Below are 22,751 nucleotides of genomic sequence, written 5' to 3' on the forward strand. Positions count from 1 at the left end.
ACAAATTACAAATAAGGAAACAAAGATTAATTTATATTTAGATCTCGTAATTTTATCCTTAATCACTGCAATCCAAAAATAAACGATACGAATAAAACCAGTGTAGTTTACATTCGTGATAGGACTACAAATTAATAACAAGTTCAGTATTCAAAACAAGGAAACAAAACTCATGGGGCAAAAAACAATAATTATATTCGAAGCATGAACATGCATCATCGTCAAACACATATGCGGCCTTCAGACAATTGGCGTAGTACATTAATATCAAATTGTTTACAACATAAATAAACAGATGTGAACCTAATGGCCCGGAAATAAAGTTGATATTACAGTTCGAAGCTGTTAGCAGGCTCATTCCTCATTTATATCTGAGCCACGCAGCTTCAGAAGGGTCATCAAGATTTCTGTTTACATTCTATCCTTAGTAAAGATGGGGATAATAAAATCTCAGAACAGTAACTTTACGAGTGAAGCAACAAGCATTTTATTATTATGTCGGAAAGACCCCGAAGGAACCTTCATCTTTTATTCCTGTACAAAAATGTGTGTGGACGTAAAAGAAAGAGTGGAGCGTCGTAAAATAAACACCATAAAAAAGATTACGTCCACCTTTCATGGCAAACATTGAATCACTGCAAACACACATTGACCTCGGCCAAGAAAGTGTTATCACTGTCCACACTGAGCTCACAGTAATAAAGAAAGGACAGAACAATTTGAATACTAGGGAATCTTAATAATAGTCTGTAACCTCTGGCAAATGGCTTCAAGTAGTTCTTCCTTATACTGACCATGGTTTCTTATTTCAAGATTGACGTAACCTATTCCACATCTACATAAACCACTTGGAAAGTAAATTACGTACGCACGTTTTGTAACCTGAAGCTAGAATATGCAATATCAAAGTCAAACCTTGGGTACGCAGCAAGCTTCGCCAAAGTACTTGTAATCATAACGCCACAAATGCTAACGCAACCGTAGAAATGCGAGTTTCCTACAATTGTTTTAAGGCTAATCTGTTAGTTGTGCGGAATAAAAACAGCTGTGGTGTGAGCGGTGCCGGGCCGCGCTTGGTACACCGTGGTACGAAACGTGCGCGCGCGCCGCGACATTATCACGGCGACCCGGCGCACTTGTTAGTCGGCGAATTGAAACCTAGCTCATATGTACTCAGGATTTATGGATGTGAGAGTATGAATGATGATGAACCTATTATTTAGACTAAGTTACCAACTGATGATGACGATAGGACGCCAGATTTCAATAACAATTTTAAGTGAATATAACAAGCATAGATGACGTACTTTCAACAAAAACGAGATGATAGAACCAAAACCGTTTAGCAACATCTCGCCCAAAGAAGATAAAATACAGCATTCAACTAATGGACCAATTTGCCTCACAGGCGCTCGTTATGCCATCAAATGAAATGACAAAAAAAGGACCCCTCACATCTGTCATAGACCCAAACGGAAACGGCACTACATTCCGAAGCAATTCCGTAAACACTGACGATGTGTTTAGAGTAGGCAAGTTATCTAACCCGGCACAGAATAATGCAATTATCAAAGAAACAGGTTCTCGTGAGAAGTACCCTGTCCATAAATATAATTTTGGTTACATAATAAGTACTAGCAGTTACGATGCTTTAATATTGTAATTTTGATCTTGAGGATCGCTCAAACAATGGGCAGAAGAACCAATTAAAATTAAGTATTCGTTGTTCGGTGTTTAATTATCATGAACGTTCAGCAATCAGATTTCCACGGGTAATTTTGCAAATCAATTATTATACATCGGAAGCAGACAGTAATGAAAGAATAAAGTGTGAGAACTTCCTTCTGTTATACTTTCATTTCTTTTATCGATTATTAATTGTATCTTGTCGCTGATTCATGCCGTGTCATCTCTTTGGTTATTGATTTAAATGAAGAAGTTGAGAATTGGTAGAATAGTTAACTTTGTAAAACTTCTATGGAAATCATAGAACCTTATTGGGGTGTCATATCTCTCAGGTTGGTCACAAGCAAGCAGTGACTAATACACAAATGTGTAATCAAGTTAGCAGTCCTTCCAATTAAGGACCTTGCCAAGCCCCCATTTATGTCCTTCAATACAATGAGATCAACATCCTTTGACCTTTGAAGATAAACCCCGTCCCCAAGGACCAAATATGAGTCGAAAACACTGCTCAATTCACCAGCAATTTACATAGAAAATCTGACTGCACAAACACTGTCATGTTTTATTTAGGTACACAACATATTATTACAGGTACCAAATGCTTGTGTAGAAACTTCGACGCAACGATGACGTAGATGCATGCAAACAGAACGGATAACTTTAGCAAATACGCTGTGTACCCAGCGAAGGTTTGTTTGAATTCATATTTATCTTTCAACGCAACAATGGAGAATATTGAAACAATAGCGCTCATTTTAATACTCTACGGAGTTGGATTAAAATAAAATTGCATTTGAGCTGCGTTAAAGTTTGTTTCTATAATGCTAAGAACTCATGCAATGTTGATAACAAAACAGATCAAAACATCTTCTGTGTAATTACCACAAGTTATCAACAGTACATAAAATCTGTAATGTGAATCTGAGCGCCATCTTAGGAAATTCTTAGAAAAGATACTCGTAAATACCAAATGACTTATAGCATTAATACTAGAAGCTGGCGCGTTAATGCCAGAAGTGAAATGGCAACTATAGGTTACTTACAAATTGCAAATACCGAAGCAAATTGTCTGAAAGATCGCAATTCCTTATTAAATTCAAAGTTCAATGTTCCCAACGTTTCTGATTACGGACGCAGAATTGATTGTGAGTTGGTTTACATTGCTTTGTATAAACGCACAATGCGATACTTCCTTGTAGATAAAATATTTCAGACATCAGGTTGAGAAGGGACTCGCCAGTCAAGTTACTTTATACAATGTACGTATTTGATTTGCTCAGAACTACCGTTAGAAGCCCACGCTTTAAAATCTAAACAATTTGTCTTAAACGGAACCGCTACAGGTCACAAATAAGTGGCAGACCATTTATGGGAACACGTTCAGAAACAAAAAAGAGCACGCGAATTAATTGCCCCTATTTTCGCAAACACTGCAAATAACAGGGCTAATAAATCAAAGCTAATCTTGAACACCCACGCGAGCGTTTCCGCGAAGAATCCAGACCATAATGAAAGAAATATGTAACCTCCTCCGATGTATGGGAGCAAGAATCTCACATGACTTGTGGTATGTGGCGCGAGGTACTAGCTACAATTATTTGAGGTCAGGGAGCACGGTGTGACCCTTGCCATATGAGACTGGTATGGTATTATGCGAGGTTTCTTTTAGAAGAATATTAGAACCACTCTCAAAAGATTCTCTACCATGACAGAGACTAAGAAGCATAAGTGTAGGAATTACATTGTCATTTGTGCTTTCAGTAATAAATAGAGACAGTACCACAGTTCGTTTTGTAATTAAAATAAAAGGGTATAATAACGACAAACATTTTATACCTTTCCAGATTCTCAGTGAATCAGGAACAATGGGAAACGAAAGAAAACAATAAGCACAAACATTGAAACGTACAATTATCTTATGAACATAAAAGCTTGGGCGGCAATTAACATCGCTTTGAGAACATAAAAGAAAACATAGAAAGCAACTTGAAAACATGACATGAACAGAAATGTTTAACAAAATATGACTTAACGTGTGCGGGCAACAGAAAGTTTAGTCGAGTAATTTAAGCCGTGACATGAGTAATGTAAATTATAATGACATTTTAGAAACATTAGTAATTTTGGTACAATTCCTTCATAATGAAATCTTACATGATAATGTCACATTCCAGCATGACAATAAAACAAAGCTAGATTCAGTTAGGTGTCGAAACGCGCACATTTTCGGGCAGTCACGTGCAACTGCACAATAGCGACAATACTAATAATATCAATAGCATATCGCAAAGCTAATTTATTCGAGGCAGGCGTGCCCATCCATTGTTGCGATCGCAACATTCCATTGTATGGTCGTGACCTTCGCGTCATAGAATGCTGGACAGATTAGTGGTTGCCTGTGGGCGGACGGACCTGCTCACTCGGTTTTTGTGTGGGAATTACGTTTGTGAATGGGAAGCAAGACTGCAAGTAAGTTGATGATGAGTTATTTGATGTGGAGGATTGATTACTTGATATTCTATGGAAGATACACCTACCTGTTTATAGAATCGATGAAGTAATATGTGCTTATACGAATTACTGTGCCAGCCGCAACCGCATATAAGATCTCATACACAAAAGACGTATTGATAAGATGTTAATATAAAAAAAGAACTCTTCCCGAAATCCATAGCTAATCAAGCAATACAAATACAATCTTCCCAAAAGTCTACCGATAGATTTTCCTTTAAATTGAATTCGAGGCGGCAGTAACAAATCGAAATGACCCAGAACCGTAGATTGTCTTCAAACCCGAACTAAAAGATCAAAATAAAAGGACCAAAAGTAATAAAGTTCAATGTCTAGAAGTCATAAAAGGAACTGAGCTAGTCACAAAACTTGAGTAATTCAGTGAAATAGGACGTTTGATATTCCAGATTTATTGAAGCATTCTCGGTAGAGCATTTGGTAAACAAAAACTTCCAATGTGGCGCTCCTACATGCTTGATCACTTTAGCCTTCAATATTGCTAAATATTATATTGAAACCAGCAATCAGTTGATCGTTAGGGGAAATTACATCCGCAATTTAGTACAAAACTACTCATGTCGTATGTTGTATGTTCACATGTATAAACTTCTACACAGATTATGGTCGATATTAACGAATGTGTCGATTCACATTGCTATACAAGGCGTCCATATCTGAAATGCCTTTTTCGCTCAATTTTCCATGTAAGGGCCAGGTGCATCAAATTACGATTACTAGAGATTAACAAATATGGCTGCTTGTGTCATTTTCATACTGATTTACCTTCGTATGTCTTAAGTACACTTACGTCTTCTAAGACCTATCAAAGCAAAAGTGTGCCAAAAACTATTTTGCCAAAGTAGTATTGAAGTTTGAAATGTTTGCCAAAAGTTTCATTTTAATAAATACTGCTTTGAAAGACGGCACATTAAGCTGATAATCCAGCAAACAACGAAGATAATATTGTAAACAATAAAGCAGAAAATGCTATATTAATTGTTTAGACAGCGATTTACTTTATTGCAGTGAAATATTCATGAGTTGAAGATAGCTGATCGCATCAAAATTCACACGTTGTGCATTCACCTTCATGGTCCTGTACGGGTTACATGTCAGATACGAAAGTATCATATTTTTATAATGTATCTGCCATTGCAATCTGATCATCTTAGTTTTAACTGGAATCCCCTTTAGTACCCAAGTTTACCTTACATTCAACAGTTACAATTTTTACATACACTTGCATCGAATCTCTATTCACATTTCAACTGTAATCGAATTTTTGTTTCATTAAAAAGTTTACTAAGACTTCACACTCTTTCTGAACGAAGTCATAGTTTAATTAAAGTTCTTAATTAAATGCGTTCTACTGGGTTCATTAATAACTTCGGCTACGCTGGGTAGTGTTACGTAAGTACATACTTGTTTATTTTGCCTTTGAGAATTCTACCAATCTCGCTTCAGTGTAAACAAAGACCAGTTTTAGCAGGAAAATATAATTTAACATGATGTTTATTACCAAGTTTTGTGCTATTCGTTCTCCGAGAACCTTTGTCCTATCAAGACATTCTAGCAATGACAGTTTTTCTATTTCCAAATTGTGAAGCTTTTTAATTCCCATCTTACAAGTTCCATTTAGCAGTCTGCTTTTATTTTGAATAAAAGTGTCCATGAATCTTATGCAGTAGCCCGTACAGTATTGTCACTCTCATGGCTATCATGTAATCTAGACTAGACGAATCGTACGCAACAGATCGTGTCGGCCAGATTAGAGGCGCTTTAGATACAGTAGATTAGACCATTTCATTTATTTACACTGTTTTATCTCTTACAAGTATCTTTACACTGTATTTTGTTTGAGCATCCTTCTGATTTTCTACGTTCTTAAGACTACACTCGCAAATTCATATCTGTTGACAATCAAATTTATAATCTAGGATGGTATTGCTTGAAATGCTTTGGAAAATAAACTCGTTTTTTAATTTAATGAATTTGCTCCAAAAACTGAAAATCTTCTTTAACCTTGTTTCAACTAATCTACTCGCAAAGCACGTAACCCTCATAACTAACTTGACCTCAGATCAGTTTAATGGGATAAAAGACCTCATTATATGTCTAACTGTCGTTGTTATATGTTTCTTTTCATCTATATCGCTGGGCATTGCAATGAGATGCCTCGCATGGTGATCAAGTTCTGCAGAAGTGCATACATAAAAAAAAACGTAAAATACAGTTTCTGCATTAATCACCCGCATAGGCATTGCTAATTAAATTCTAGCTGTTCCCATAGTACGCATATGTGCATGGTCGTTCGCCATACCATAACCGTTTTGCAACACTTTGCCCAACCTCCGGTTTCGATCTCAAGACGACACCACGACGTGAACCGTGAGAAACAGCAAGGACTGTCGCAAGAAGACGTGAGTGACGATAGCAAGCAACTTGGGAACGAAAGGATTAACGCCCTTGTGATAAGGAAATAAGGTACAGTTTGCATTGAAGGAAATGCAAAGGGTAATGAAGGAGGTCTAGTTACTAATTGACGAGTTAATTCGTTCATGCCATAAGTCTAATGACGAGTATTTTTCTAGCTAATAATAATAAGTAATTCGAAATTATTGAACAGCAATGAAGCAATTGCTCGTCAATTTGACGTCATTAGTGATAATGACGGTGGTTTTCCGATTGAGTGTTGATTACTCCCTAGATGAGATTGGCTAAATATTTGTGAATGTTATCTCTAATAATTCGTTCATTTATTGTTATCCGGTTATACAATCCACGAAAATCTGAGAGCAATAAATAGCTGTCATAATACAAACCACGCATTTAGTTCATGTTCTTGATAGCGAGGACTTGGTATAAAGTTCATAAAAGTAATGAAATGGCCATAAAAGTAATACGTTATTATTATATGTATTTAAATATTATTATGACGCAGTTTTACGCGAGCTGAATTCGCAGAAATATGAGATATCAGTGTTATCATCGCTGTAATATCTGTAATTACAGGTAACATTATTTATGATGGTCTGCCATGACGTCTAACTTAATTGTTATATCACAAATGCACGATTCCATCATTATTGCATTTATTATCACCATAGAAACTACTACTAGATTATATCAGTAACATGTAGTCATGACATCTGACGTTTCATTAAATCTAGAAAAAAATGAAAAAACCCATACGTGTTTGCTTATTGACTAACAGCGTAAAAAGGTAAATCCAAATATTTTGCCGCAGTCTCGAAATTGTCCGGCAACACCGTGTTGCCAACACGTAACGAACATAAAATCTTTAATGTTCATGAAACTAAAGCTGAATACTCTTAATTGTACACCAGTGTTTTTACTGTTAAGCTGATATTAAATGTCAAGGTTGAGGTATTATGTTTATCAAAACACAATAAAATATCTCGAAATAAAACGTTGAACATAAGATCAAAATTCGATACAATGAAGGCAATTGACCTCCGAATTAGAATTGATAGGGAAAATAGAATAGTGTGCGGATGCGGGCGGATAGACACGAACACGATAGCGTATTAGGATAAACCAGAGAATAATAAAATGCATAGATATATGGTAGAAGAGAAATGTGTGATGATTCCAACTGCATTTAATTGTCACTTGATAAGAATACAAACTCTTCTGAGTGATATCATCTGAGGACATCAAAATATTAATAGGTCTCGTCACCTCATTGTTACTAACTCAACTCTGCAAGAAAGCTAAATTCGACAATAGCGACAATCAAAATCATCAAACAATGACGCTCGTCCTCAATTGGACCCACGTGGAGAAACAACGTGCCCGTCGTAAACGCATCTGTGTATTAATAGTGACAGATATAATGGACGTTTATACGCCCCCTGGTCATTTTCTTACCGTCCGACATTATATGAGACGATAACAATGATGTGTACTTGAGAATAAAACGACAGGCTTGAATTGCTCCAGACTTTCTGAAGATGAAAATTCCAAAAGTAAATAGGACAAAGACTCCTAAGGAGCACAATTATTTATAAGTAGAAGCTAATGATGCAAAAATAATTCACATCAACAGAATAGACACACGCACCGGCTTACACCAAATAGACATCCTTGATCTACAAAAAGCAGCAATAAAACGAGCAGTAACCCAAAATTTGGCAGTGTACATCAGCCTTGACTTGCCACTCCAAGGATAGACGGCCGAGACCCATTTACGCTGGCCAGTGACGCTACCCCAAGTAGAGCGAACCACGGGAATGGAATGTAAATATACATTTACTCTCGTGAATAGGGTTGTGGGCACGCTTTTCCTTTGCGGAGACAAGTAAATAAGTGGGGAAATGGCTAGGGAGAATATAAAATGAGAAACTGTATAAGGGGATGAAATGTTTATGGCCGCAGATTTCAATGTAAATGAAAAATATGCAGTAGGGAACTGAGTGAGTAGAATAATGGCCTTTTGGCATTGGTTGCATGCAACGCATCTATTTTATGACGCTTTAAAAATAATAACCTGGAACCAAGATTTTTCTGAGCTTTGCCTGTTTGTTATTGTCTCTTCTGAGTTACCGTTGTTTAATCAACATATCTAGCATAACCGTTCTAGCCGCTGGGTTGGATGAAGATTGATTAATGAAGATAGCTTTTAATACAAAGATAGATAAAGCTTTATGAGCGAAACTAACGATATTAAGATAAATCGACCCAAGTGATCCTAAAGAATAAAACGCAAATGTCGATATCGTGAAAAATTTAATAGTACTTACACAGCTTTAGCGCACATGTCTACAAGACACACAATACGTGTTAAACATTAACAAACACAAGTTAATAGTGGAAATAAAAATATTCAACACGACACTCTGTTTCCAGACAGACATTGTAACTGAAAAGCAGACGGGGTTATCGATAATGTAATAGCAGAAGTTGTATTTAAAATAAAATTAATTTTACATGAACAAATGTTGCTTATCTACTATTTTGTTTTCGTTTCCGGGATGAGACGAACTGAGAGCGATATCAATACGTGCATCGGCAAAGTTAAGTTACATACCGAAGTTAAAACCAGTTAGAATCAAACATAGCGATTGGATACGGTAGAATCGTGACTGGTCGCTTACCATGAGCTGCATGCCATGGGTCTCGACTTTGTGGCTTAACTAAAACTACATGAAACACACATTTATGAACTGCTGTGGATTTACAAAATAAATGGATACAACCATAATCTGTAGCTGGAATTGATTTTTACCGCCAAAAGCAATGTCTATTAAAATATGTATTATATTAAACTGAACAGCATTTGATCTTCAATTGATAAAAAGACAGCTACTTATAGTAACGGCAACTCCAAATCAAGATAAATTTTAAGGTCAACAATTCTGAAAGAAACTTCAGATGATCTTATCCCGAGCCAGCGAATGGCGAGCACCTACTTATTGGAAGATAATATCTTTCCAAGAACGGATTTCTTAGCACCGCCACGGTTTTGTTAAGTGATAAAAATAACATTGATTTTAGTTATGAGAGCTTGGGATTTTATAGAAAACTCTGGAAGGCAGATATAATAAAAAGCACTTTAGCATCTTCTTAAAATTAGAGCAGCGTTTGTCTGTAAGATCATTTGGCACAAATAATTTCATCCAACGCATCTGGTCTGGTGTTCTTAAAACATGTCACATATTCAAATGACAATTCCCAGTCTAGATCGTAAATTGTATGATTTAGGTGTATTTCGTAAATATGAAGATGTAATCCAGGCCTGAACTGAACACGTGTGGCTGCGAACAATCGGAATTCGTTTTTTAAACACCAAAGCGGCACGCACAATAGCAAATAATGTGTCGCAATGAATGAAAGTTGTGAAAGAAACCCGCTTACGTAATGCACGTAAAATTCAACCGACAATAGACTTTTACATGGTTCATGCACATATGATTGCATACACACTTTATAGTCCAAATGTTTTGAGAAACGTATAGCCTATGTTGGAATTTTATACAGCAATTGATTGCCAAAACATAGAGACACATTTAACGCTGCTTGCTAATACTATCCATAGTTTAATTTCTAGTGAGAAAATAATTTTATAACGTCCACACGAGAAGCATAAAATAAAGTCCAATTTACAAAATTTGGATCGCTTCTGGTTACGGTAGACGGTAGGACCGAATCAAGTCTGCAATCTGATGTCATCATGCTCATTCAGGAGTGCATCACTAACCAATCGAGTCGCACGAATCGAATTAATTTATTCGCATCGACGGAATGATGATCTTGTTTCGTAAGAGTCTAGAGCTGTCCTCACTTCCAACGTGATATATGCTTCTTTATATCACGCATATCGATCCATACTGTAAAATCTACTTTTAAATACATTATTTGCGCAAACCGGATCTCTTCCAAAAATATTGGTAGACAAGATTTCGGCCTTCGCTTGTGCCAGATCAAGTTCTTCAAATTGGAAATTGTATTAAACTAAAAGTTGTCAATGCCGTGTGACGTAGCTCTCGTCAATATGTGTACTATTTATATCATCGTAGCGGGCGTGTGACGTCGTCGTACGCTTAAATAATTCCGGTATTATTGAACAGTTTCGCTTTATTGAGCGGTTTGGATCAGATGGGAAATTGTGTCATGACATCACTCTACGTCTGACCTTTTTTCCTATGTGTTACGAACCAATTCTATGGCGTCAGAACGCCGATAGACAAAAAATGCGGTGTTTATTTATATCAATGGGCCTTTGCTAATTTTGTTTAGGTTCGCAGTCTTGCTTGAAAGGTTTGAATCAATGGATTGGTCTTTGACCACATTTTTTATGTACGTGCGATGGTTTCAATAGAATCGTTTTACGTATTAATTACGTGTTGAGCTCTGATATTTGAATACATAATAGGTATTATATCTAATAGCACAATGAAATCTGCAGATTTGATTGGTGACCTTAAGTTTATTGACAGTAATAGAATATAATGTCCAAAGTAATTTATTACCGATTGTTTGCATACTATGAAACCGAATCGATATTGCCTTTGTCTGGCTTTTTGTTTTGTAGGTCATGCATGAAAGCAGACGACTTACAGTTGATTAACCAGTATACAGGACGCTGGCCTCTTTATAGGGTAACCAGTCCAATATGACCAGCATTTTTCTTCAATACATCAATATCCGTAATACATTTACAAACAAGTATCGAAATACTGCGCATCACAATCGTACAGAACCGCTTTCGTTCGTTTCCAATATCCAAACACCCCGTAAATGTCAAGAGTTCACAGTATTCACAGACACGTCTGAACTCAAATGCAAAGTTTACATCGAACCAATTCGGGGCAAAATTGGAACTACGTAGAGATCACCGCAAACATCCATTCAGAATCTATTAATATCTAGACAGTTGATTTTGTCTAAGATATACTTATTGCTCACTGTAGCGAGTCTACTCGAAAATATTTTGTACAGAAATAAAAATTAATTGTCTTTCTTCAGATCATTTCACAGCACTATTATTTCTGTGAAGATTGATTCATTGGACGATGATTTAAATCAATTGATTTTTATGAAAGATCAATTGCCAGCAATATCGTGACAATTAAAATGTCCTCAACGGCATTCACCATTACATCACTACAAAAGTAACAGTCTCAATCGAGTCCACTTTATCTCTATAAATAGTTGTCATTCAGTCTCAGTCCATACATTCTTGTGGCCTTATCAATTGAATGGTTTAATTGTAGCGACACGCACGGAGCACAAGGGTCCTTTGTTAGTAAAATACCAGACGGTTCTCCGATGTCTGATGACCCACATTTGTTTCCTTTTTGTTTGTACAAGGTGCTCTTTGATGGTTTTAAGCTCTCTTGCACGAGGAATACCAGTCCAGAGTTCAGTATTGGGAACAGAATAATAAATAATTCATGTTAAAATCTTGCAGGTGCATAAAGAAGATAAATCGATGTTCCTTATTGCATTTCCCAGTATTTTAGAGCAGAGAATTTATGAACGAAAGGGAATAAAGGACTATTTTCGTCGACAGCTGCACTATACGACCTGTGATTATATTATTTTTACTACACAACTAACATATTTATTGATAGTTAAAGTAAAACCATAAAAACACAAGTGGTTACGTGGTGTAACAATTTCCTACTGGCGATAAAAAGATTACAGTCATGGCAGATTAACTACGGATGGAGTTGTTCGTTCACGATCAATCATTAATGTGAAACTGAACTTTCATAAGTATAAAAAACTGCAATCCATGATCACTATGATCATTACTTAATGGCTGGTACATTAAAAGTATATGAATTGAGTCAGACATCGAGACGAGAAACGCGTAATTCATTGCCAACAACTTTCTTTCAGACAGATACGAGATCTTGTCCTCTATCGTTTAGATGAGATTTTGTAAGTATTCGCAGCCTACCGGGAAACCTCTTTATTACAAAGAAAACATGATTGCTTTCACACAATATAAAACGAAATGACGTCCATCGAAAAAGGTTATCGAATCCAGAAATAGTCTTCACACACAAAGTATGGAATTGACGCAAGCGTTCTATTGACGTACGCACAATTCTTAGATGACCCTTGAGGGACCCCGATTCCATTAATATTTCATAATAGACACATTAAGTATATCGCTTTCTAATTTCGACGTATTTTCAGAAATATGTAACATGGTTATGTTCGTATATCTGTTGCCCAGGAGATTTTACACAATAAAGCGTATTTAGGTGAGGGTTTGTTTACCTAGTTAAATCCTGCAATTTATTCTAAACGAAATGTTATGGCTTTACAACCAAGTTTGTGAGACCATAAAATCAATTGGCAATAAAGTCCCAGTAGTTATTTACTACTCAAAGGAAGTACATAAAACTGAGATTTTACTACAGAATGAAAGAAAATAATATATAAACTGACTTCCGTAGTTATTAAGTAACTGGTGTGTATAATCGCCACTGTTCGTGCAGTACTTTCACTGGACGAATTTATTAAATTTCACTGGCAGAAACACCATCAGTATTACTGTTATGGTATGGGAAAGCACAACTACGCTGTGTTTGGCCCGCATCTAATACAAAGTGTAGTTACAGCATTGTTCTGTTTACGCAATATGAATATTTACCTTGTTCGAATTTTTCTAAGAAAGCAAGTAGGTGAAGCGGTATGGAACATCAAATGAATGTGGTTGTTTAAACTTTCTTTTCAACAACCGCCCATTAATAGTTTTATATTATAGGAATAAAGAAAATAACTAAAGCGAACTTATGATGGACCACTTTAATGTATTAATATGAAAAAATGCAATAATGGACTGATTATTTCAGTATCAAAACAAAGTATCTCTACACAAAAGGAGATTTTACTCATCTATCAGACAGCAAAAAGTATTTATGCACTTTCTTACTCGTCTCCTTCATGAATGTCATGCATTCTAGTGCACTATGGCAACGCTCATCTTCAAATAACCTCACAGATAACGAAATACGTGAAAATATTGCAGACACATCGAAACAACGAGCAGACGAGCAATTTTCAAAAACATACGGTTCACAAAACAACAATTTCAGGTAAAAACGATTTAATATTTCGTCACGGATTCCAAAATACGATCGTGAAGCAATAACTCTTCTCACGCGATGAAGAATGTTTGGTAATTCTATGATCGTCACTTATCTTTGACGTAACTATGGAGATAAGGTAACTAAAGATAAAAATGATATCTTATTTGCGGATCGTGGTACAAATGATTATGTTTGGTACGAATATGAAGTTAGTCAATGGATGCGCATCGTTTGCTACCAATCGAAGAGATAAGATAGCTGAAATTCTATGCAAATCCGTTTATGTATCCATTTATAATTCTCTGTACTTGCAAATCCCATCTGAACCATAAGTGAAATGAAGTGAGGTGCTACTGCGAGAATATTTGCTTTAGTGAAGATTCATAAAATGGTCTGAGGGGTAAATCTGTGAGTAGGCGTTTGACATATAGGCTAGCAAGCAGCTTAGTAATATTTTCATGCATAAAAAATATTATCCAACTTCGAATTGTTTTCTTTCCATTATAAAAGAGATGTAAGATGCAAATGCCTCCGTATGAAGCGATACTGTATGTAACCAATACTTTTAATCTATTCAAAATCTGAGATTATAATCGTTCGAAGATTACTTTTCGCCTCCCGCTGCTAATAATATTAATGTTGAAATATAATACCATTGATATGAAACGAGAGCCAACAGCTATGTATTCTATAAATATTTTTATTCTATAAAAAAATACCTCGCTTCTCTATCTGTATGTTTTTAAAAATGAGTCAATGACCCCGTGATTGAGCTTTTGATCAACACACAACCACACACAGATTTTCTTGATCTTCAATTCTTTGTTAAGTAATACAAAATACTTATAGGTACAACCATAGATCTTATTTTAGTACAACCTTCGCTAGTTTACCACCACATAATTCCATGATAATGGTCCTCATGCAGAGACAATTAATTCTCACTATATCTTCACCTTGCTTCGGGCTATTAATACTCCTTAGGTCGCAACCTTTGCCTTCACAGATAATAAAACCTACACGCATCGAGGCAACCTTTGCCCATCACCCTGACTGGGCAATCAACGAGTTTCCTTTAAGGTCCTCAAATAGGCATAGGTACAGTGAAAGGGCTGACGTCATGTGGTCTTGCCTTCCTACGCAGCCTAGTGGTCTTGAAAAATGCCAGAGGCCAGTTTTTGTGTTCATAATCTGAGATATAAGATAACAATCTCGGATTTTAAGAGGGGCTTCTATAAACACTTAAATCTGAGAATCTGTACTGATTAGAAAAATACCTCACAGGAGCAGCAAATATTCAATTCTCGGAAAAAATCTTCACTGCACTTGTCTCTTGTTATCACTCCAATCATTCGATAGTATTTAAATCTATTCTTAAAACATTATATTGGCAAAGATACAAAGCGTGAGTTTTTATTATATCTTCCAAACCATTCTTAAAATCCTCTAAATAGTACTTAGACAAAAGTCTCATATGACAAGTTTAAAATAAAATATAACCAAACAGTCATATCAAGTCCAATAGAGGACTATTTATCATTCCTTACAAAGTGCCTTCTCTACAATGCAATGTAAACTGTGTGACACAAAGTTGTGAACATTAAAAACATGAGTGGCACAACATCTTTGTTACCGTATTAACTTAAACATTACTCATACAGTGGACATTTAGTTCTTGTTCTAACTACCATTATGTAGGACATGAATCATGTTTGAAGAACGCGGAATTTATGAATGCTTGCCAAAAACTGATGCATATTTTAATCACTTTTGCTTTTAAGAAAATCTTGAGCTGCTGGATTGACAGTAAAGAAAAACAGTGAGTGGGTTTTTTTCAGAAAATCTTGCAGTTTCTAAATAAGGCTTTTCCAGTTGTTCCAAAGTCGAAGTTCAGTAACGCTAGCAGATAGATGCAGATAGATGCAGATATTTCAATTTAATAACCGTAAAATCGGTCAGTCCGATTGGAAATACCAGATTGTTTCAATATTTTTAATCTCCTCAGCTTGTTGACGGCTGGTAAATATTATGACGAGGTAAATTAATAACTTCTAGAATTGCCGGAAAGGAGATACGATAACAATCTGTAAAACATAAACTGTTCTCAGTAGCATCCTCCATAATAAAATAATAATCAAAGGTTCACAATAAAAGTCGTGTACATAAAATTAACCTTGACTAAGGATGATGTCTTGTAAAGTGCAGATGAGTTCAAGATTCTAAGAACTTTTAATTGGATTCTAAATCTTGAATCTCGACTGGGTTTACCAGATCTTACATGATTAAAAACTTTGTGCAAGATCTAATAACACAATGATTTGGCAGCCAATCATTCTCAAAGGCATTTATAGCTTTGGTTTCGCCGGATGATTATTTGACAAATAATCGAAAATCATTAAATACCAACAAAACTTTCTGTTTAAAAGCAAAACGCCTAACAAAATGCAATTTTTTATCCAACCAAGTTATTCAGTTTTGAATTTGAAATTCAAACAGTGCACCTTTTAAAATTCCGAGAAAACTGCACGAGGCATACAAAACAGTTTAAAAATATTTCTTTCATGCCGTAATCAGAATCCACAAAGAAACACTGCAGTGTAAACGCAGCAAAATAAATAACTGTTGAGTCACCAGGAAAGTTTACGTGGGTTTTATCATTCTCAACTACATAAACATGGTTATGGCATTTTTCTCAGCCTTAGATAAGATATTTATACAATCAACAGGAATTCAATTCTTCCTTTCTCCCTTTTCTTTCTTTCACTACTTTAGACCTCGTTAGGAGCACTCAGTTGTGTTATTTTCCCCCTTTGTTTTATCACAGTGTGATGTCAAGAGCTATATTTATCCCATTTCATTCGTATTGTTTTCAGAATCGTTAATTTTGGCGTCTCATTGAGGGGAACTGCCCCTCTGGCTAGACAGGAGGGGACCACGCCATTAGTGGCGTGCCAATGATTGCACCTATGTCCGTTATCGCTGATATTAGTATAGAAATGGCGTTATCTACGATTTTTCGAATTATCATTTGACCCGAAACACAATCAACCTATTTGTTTAGTCTAGAGCATAGACCAGTTATCACTGTTTACTTTCACAACACTAGAAACAGTTTAACCCACTTCTAAATGCCGACACTTAAAACTGCATTAACATTTACTTATTGATAGTGCAGTTCCGGTTTACTCGAGGAAGATGACAAATAAGTCCGATCCATCCGCAGTGATCCATTATGAATTAAGTCGTGAGTAAGAAAATGACGTAACCAAAAGACCACTGAAGTTGAGACGGCAAAATTATGGCATACGGTTGGAACGACCGATGGAATTCCAACGTCCAATACTGATTAGTCATTAGAAGAACAACAATAGCAGTAATTAAGTCATGGTAAAGTGCTTGATAAAATTGTACTGACGCCAATGACTCAGATGTAACTATAGACTTGACTAACTCGCAAAAGTAGACATTGTCAATGTTTCTTCGACCATGAAATTTCTTTTGGTAAACTTGCGGCCAAAGGAAGTATGGGTCAAAATGCGAATTTGCTTAAAAAATCCAGTAAGCCAATCTTCCAAACCAGTGAACCGTAGGAGTTATTATTTTGTAGTGTATTGGTAACCACTTCAAGCTGGTTCTTGTAAGGCATTTTGGTGAATTCCTTTGTGAAATATTCTTGCCTTAAGTTCCCACATAAAACCTGAGGCAAAGAAACCGTAAATTATTTTATAACCCTGAGAATTCATATACCACAAACAGTGCACGAGGAAACTGCTCTTTCACTATCGCATGAAATGATTATGCTATAGTGCCAAATATTTCAAACAATCTTCTAGAAGTTTGAAATCCGTAGAGAGTTCGATGTCATGGAGACACAAAAGCAAGTTATTTCTAAAAATATTCTACTCACAATTTTGGCTACACAAAATAAACTCAGGGAAAAACATCTGAGAAAATCGTTTGCATAATTACCAGATAACAGCTACTATTTAGTGTCATGCAGAATAACAAGTTGTTTTCAGATGAGCACGGACTTTGCAACACAACTATTTAATTTTGTGGATGATAGTTATACCAGATTTGGTATCCCTACCTTCACCTAATCCGGTGTTCACAGAGAAAACTAGCTTTATAAGGTATCGATATTGAGCCAAAGTTGGTATATTCAACTCTCACTATAGTAGCAATACCAAAAAAAACACTGTCACGCGTCGATGCAAGTAAAAAACTAACTCATGAATGAAACCTTCAACAGCTGATGCAAACTTTTTCAATGCGACATTGCCATTTAAACTCCAAGGCAAAACGACAGTACTGTAAAGACAGATGACAAACAGGTCTCCGTATTAAGCAGATCGTTAATTTGAGGACCTCGCTAATGAGGGATGACCCGGAAAACCGGTCTAAGATACCACCTGTTTATACAGTTATTATAGCCATATGCAGAACCTATGATGGCGATTCACTACTCTTTGTGGGTACTTAAAGGTGAGATACGATGATCTTGAGTGCCAATCTTCCTTAAGTTTCGGGACGGAGCTAAAGAATGAAGCTAAATATCCCTTTAACACATTCTTTCCGAGAACTTTAATTCGGGCAAGAGGCTTATTTACTTTGCCTTAAATGTCAGCATCCCAGAGAGCACTTTTCTTTTTTCTATTTCTGCGCTGACCGTATCATGTGTCACGGACGCCTTCATCCGCCATATGCTAAGCGTGCGCATCTTAATGGTCAATTTGCTCCAATATCCGATAAAGCCATTACTTAAGTATTAACACATGTTTTCAACCAAGTGCTAATTCGAAAACACTTTTAAAACTTGCTGAGCAATCTTTATCATCAAACGTGTGGCCGGGCTGAGTGCAGACTGCTGTTGTGAGTATACAACCGCTACCTCGGTTACACAGAGCTTCCGTAAATAACCCAGTACGCGCTTTCCATTGCAGCATCGCGAAAGAATGTCTTTACTTCGCGGTTCGCAATCCCAGCGTTGGAAAGCATGGTTAGTGTTAAAGCATCCAAGGTCAGCGTCGTGGAAGTAGCAAGAGTCCAGAGGCGGAGCGCCTTTGAAAACAGGTTTCCCCGGTCAAGTATCGGGTGCATGGAATTGGCCATTGTACATTATTACGTATGCAGCGAGTTCGCTTTAACTTTATGCCGTATTGTTTCTCGAACCGGATCTCAAAGGCTTGTACTTATAGTCCTCTTTTATTTTATGCTTTCTTGCGAGCTGTTTGAAAGCTCAATGTTTTATTACGTATGCTGCAGATACATCGATTTTATCTGCACCAGTGACACCGACATAAAATTCGTTATTAATTGCATCAACAGGACTGTTTATTGTTTTATGTTCCAATTGGGATAGTTTATTCTCTTGCCTTATTACGCTATTTTTTATGAAATCTGCTTACGGGTCAGATAGAGACCAAAAATTCCATTAGAGAAAATTTTACCACAGGACTTATGGTGACCGAACACCTAACCACAATGTGAGTTTTGGGCCACATGCAAAGCCTTCAAAGTCTTGCGGTTGCCCTGGACATTAAATATGACCGTAATGCAAAATGCTGTAAAATTCATAAAATATGACTTCATTATGTTGAACTTCTCATCCGTTTAAAAATCCTGATGTTCCTTTTTCGTTTCAACTGAAGTACTTCGTTGTTTACATTTACTAAGTGCAGAAAATACGTCTTTCACGCTTGCGTTAACATGAATGCATTCGCAGAATATTGCATAGTACGCATTTTGTGTTGGTTTGAATGCGGTTGCTCGCTCCGCTGCGGAAAAAAGAATTTAATAAATTCTTTTTAAAACTCGTGAGTAATTTTATACTTCAAGCTTTTATTGTGCTTTAAATAGTCAGTGTTTAAAACACTGTTACATAACAGCATTGTTCTAATCCACGATTAACGGTCAAGTGACGTCACAGTCTACTCAGGCTAAGTAGAAATTAAGTATTGGCGTTTTTACAGCAGGTTATCGTTGCGTCATAGCATAGACGACACGCACCATCAGCATTCAGTAGTTCAAAGACCCTTAATTAAAATCTCGGAGCGGCAACTATTCCGCACCGCTACAACGCTAGACGAAGACGAACTTATATCACCATTTCATAACACTGCAAGGGGAGCATTCAAAGAGCTCGTATTACAACTTTAACCCTGATTTATTAGAGAATTCGTCACGCGTTCATGTGAAAAAATGTATTGAATTTGTTCGTGTCGCTAAGAATTTAAGTGTGACCACAAGAATTTTATTCGATGTTGTCGGTTTTTAATTGCACAGCGGGCGGTCTTGCCAAGTGCAGCTCATTATCAACCGTTATAATCGGTGTAACTAGGAATGGCGTAAATTCGTCAGATAGAGGCAGAGGTGATACAATCACCTTACAAAGTTACAGGTTCCTAGTGCGGTTCTGAGAAAAACATCTGGACCGACTCAATAATTTATTAAAATGAAGTTTCTTTACCCCGCACTCGTAACACGATATTTTGGGTTGGTCACATTTTCGACATGCCTATTTCGAACCGGTTATTAAAATTCAATGAACGAGGACAACATTCAACGTAACGCTAATAACAACTTCAATAGGAAATCGGAAGCGTCGGTCGGATATCATTCTTTAACAAGGTACCAAATATTAGCACAAGAGTACGAAAAAATTAACGAATCCGCGATAACCACTGCACCGCAACCTGTTAATGCCATAATTAGAAATCGGACGGTACAACGATAAATACCGGCACGTACGGCGCATGCGCCCCGATTGAATTTGCAAAACAAACAAGTCAGTACCGTCAGGTGCATCGCGCATATCGCATAACAGATGCTATTTCATTCCGTAAATATTATTGTGAAATCAGTGCCGTGCAAGATACTACCTAATCTTCAGGTCTAACTTAAAAAAATCAATAAATTCCTAAACAGTCATTGCAATTTTAACGCCTCAACAACTTCCGTCAAGTTAATATCAATTGTAGTCGCGTTGCGTCACCGTTTCAGTACAGCTGGAGGCCACGCATCGATAACACGGCCCGCGATGCTGAGCTCAGAACATATTCATTATTGTGTTTACCTACATTCAATTCTATATTTTGTTACAGATACTAGTGATCACCCTGTCATTTAATCATAAATGAGTTGTGTGACCTCAGGACTAACGGTACAAACCAAACAAACACCGGATCGAGAGAAAGCGTTGAGGATTTCAAGCGGAGTGAAAGCAACGGTCGCCAGTGCAACCGTAGCGTCGCGTCGAGCGGACGATAACATAACCTCAACATGTCTCTCGCTATAGCATCAGCGTTTATTGTGACCGGGGCTGCGGCCATTTACTGGTACGTCAACAGGCATAAACCCTTGAAGCACATACTCAGTGAGCTGCGATACGCGCTAGACATGCAGGGCGCAGGCGCCGGCGGCCTCATCGATGACTGGGTGAACGTGTGGCGGAACAAAATTGTGTTGCCAGACGCGAATGGGAAAATCGCGGTTGTCACCGGCGGAGCTCGTGGAATTGGAACAGAGGTGGTGAGAGGATTACTAAAGTCGAACATGATCGTCATTGCCGGCGTGAGGAAACCAGAAGCCATGATGAAACAGGCGGAAAATATGGAAAACGGCAAAAATATTGTAGCTTTCCCGTTGGACTTGCAATCGTTGAAGTCTGTCAAGGAATTCGCACAGAAAGTATTGGAAAAGTACCCGACTATCCACCTTCTAGTAAACAACGCTGGGATAATGTATGGAGACTACCACCTCACGGAGGACGGGTTTGAGAGCCAGTTAGCGGTCAACCATCTGGGCCACTTTTATTTGACACACTTATTGTTGCCAGCATTAAAAAAGGGCGGCACTGCCGGAGAGTCTGCGAGGGTGGTGAATGTGACGTCATGCGCTCATTACCCTGGAAAGATCTACTTTGATGACATCAATATGAAGGAGCATTACGATACAACGGCTGCGTACGCGCAAGCTAAACTGGCACAGGTATAAAAATGTTCTACTTTCAACCAACTGCATTTTATCTAGTAGCTAGTTCAAAGTTGACTCAAACTTCCATTTGTAAGTGATTTTCTTTTTGTTTTAATGTGGTCTTTTGTTTGTTGCAGTTAATGAGTGCCAGATACATAAACTTGATGTTGGAAGAAGAAGGTTCACCAGTCAAAGGCTATGCGGTTCACCCAGGAATTGTGGACACAGACCTATTTGAGAAGACCATGTTTAAAAAAGCTTTCCCTTGGCTCATGAAAGTGTTTTTCAAAACTCCAGCGAAGGGTGCCGTTTCAATACTTCACGCATGTTTTGAAAAAGATTTGGAGAAACGCGGAGGGTTGTACATAAGTAATTGTGTTGAAGGAATTAGTAACAGCTTCTCAAAGAAACTGGAACACCAAGAAAGACTGTTTGAATTATCTTGTCAGCTAGTTGGAGTTGATAAAGCGAGTTTTGGTAAAGCGTAAACTAGTCTTGTAGTCTCGCACAATTTCTTAACAAGGTGATAAAACACATTAGTTTAAGTATTTACAAAATAATATTTATGACACTTAATTCATAATTTATAAGATTGAATATAATTCAAATAAATTATTTTCTTATTAAAATGTTTTTGATTGTTATCTTATGAAAACTCCTAAGCAAATAAATAAATAACACAAAAATAAATTTTGACCCAACTTGGTTATTTATGTGCATTGAAAGAGCTGGTAATGCCTAACTGTAATATTATTATGCTGCAGTAGATTTTATCACAAAAAATACAATGGACAATAAACAATAGAATACTTAGTAGTAAAACTAAGACAGAGGAAATTCCGACGGTTTCTTTAACCCGTTGCTACTGGAATATTAGAGACAATGTAGACATTTTGTGCCGAGTATTAATAGGTCTTTAATACAGAATATAGTAGGTTATATGAATAAGACGGATAATGGTATTTGTTTTTCCTTGTAAAGTCATTAGGCATCATTATTGACATCAACTAT

The 22,751-nt window shown here is 36.8% G+C and overlaps 2 protein-coding genes across 3 annotated transcripts in view; one reads left to right on the forward strand and one right to left on the reverse strand.

Moving 5' to 3' along the window:
- The window catches only part of LOC110373691 (TBC1 domain family member 12), a 47,642-nt gene that overhangs the window by 23,294 nt on the left and 1,597 nt on the right, over window positions 1-22,751 (reverse strand). The window lies entirely within an intron of this gene.
- LOC110373690 (retinol dehydrogenase 12) lies at window positions 14,155-22,314 on the forward strand. Of its 2 annotated transcripts, none has more exons than XM_049850526.2 (3): window positions 14,155-14,174; window positions 20,870-21,755; window positions 21,878-22,314. In XM_049850526.2, the coding sequence occupies exons 2-3, from the start codon at window positions 21,048-21,050 to the stop codon at window positions 22,226-22,228; spliced, it is 1,059 nt and encodes a 352-aa protein (XP_049706483.2). In that variant the 5' UTR covers window positions 14,155-14,174; window positions 20,870-21,047; the 3' UTR covers window positions 22,229-22,314. The 2 variants fall into 2 exon arrangements, with proteins under 2 accessions (XP_049706483.2, XP_021186699.3); XM_021331024.3 differs by lacking the exon at window positions 14,155-14,174 and adding an exon at window positions 20,521-20,658.

This window comes from Helicoverpa armigera, chromosome 11, assembly GCF_030705265.1.
Source record: "Helicoverpa armigera isolate CAAS_96S chromosome 11, ASM3070526v1, whole genome shotgun sequence".
NCBI classification, from domain to species: domain Eukaryota; kingdom Metazoa; phylum Arthropoda; class Insecta; order Lepidoptera; family Noctuidae; genus Helicoverpa; species Helicoverpa armigera.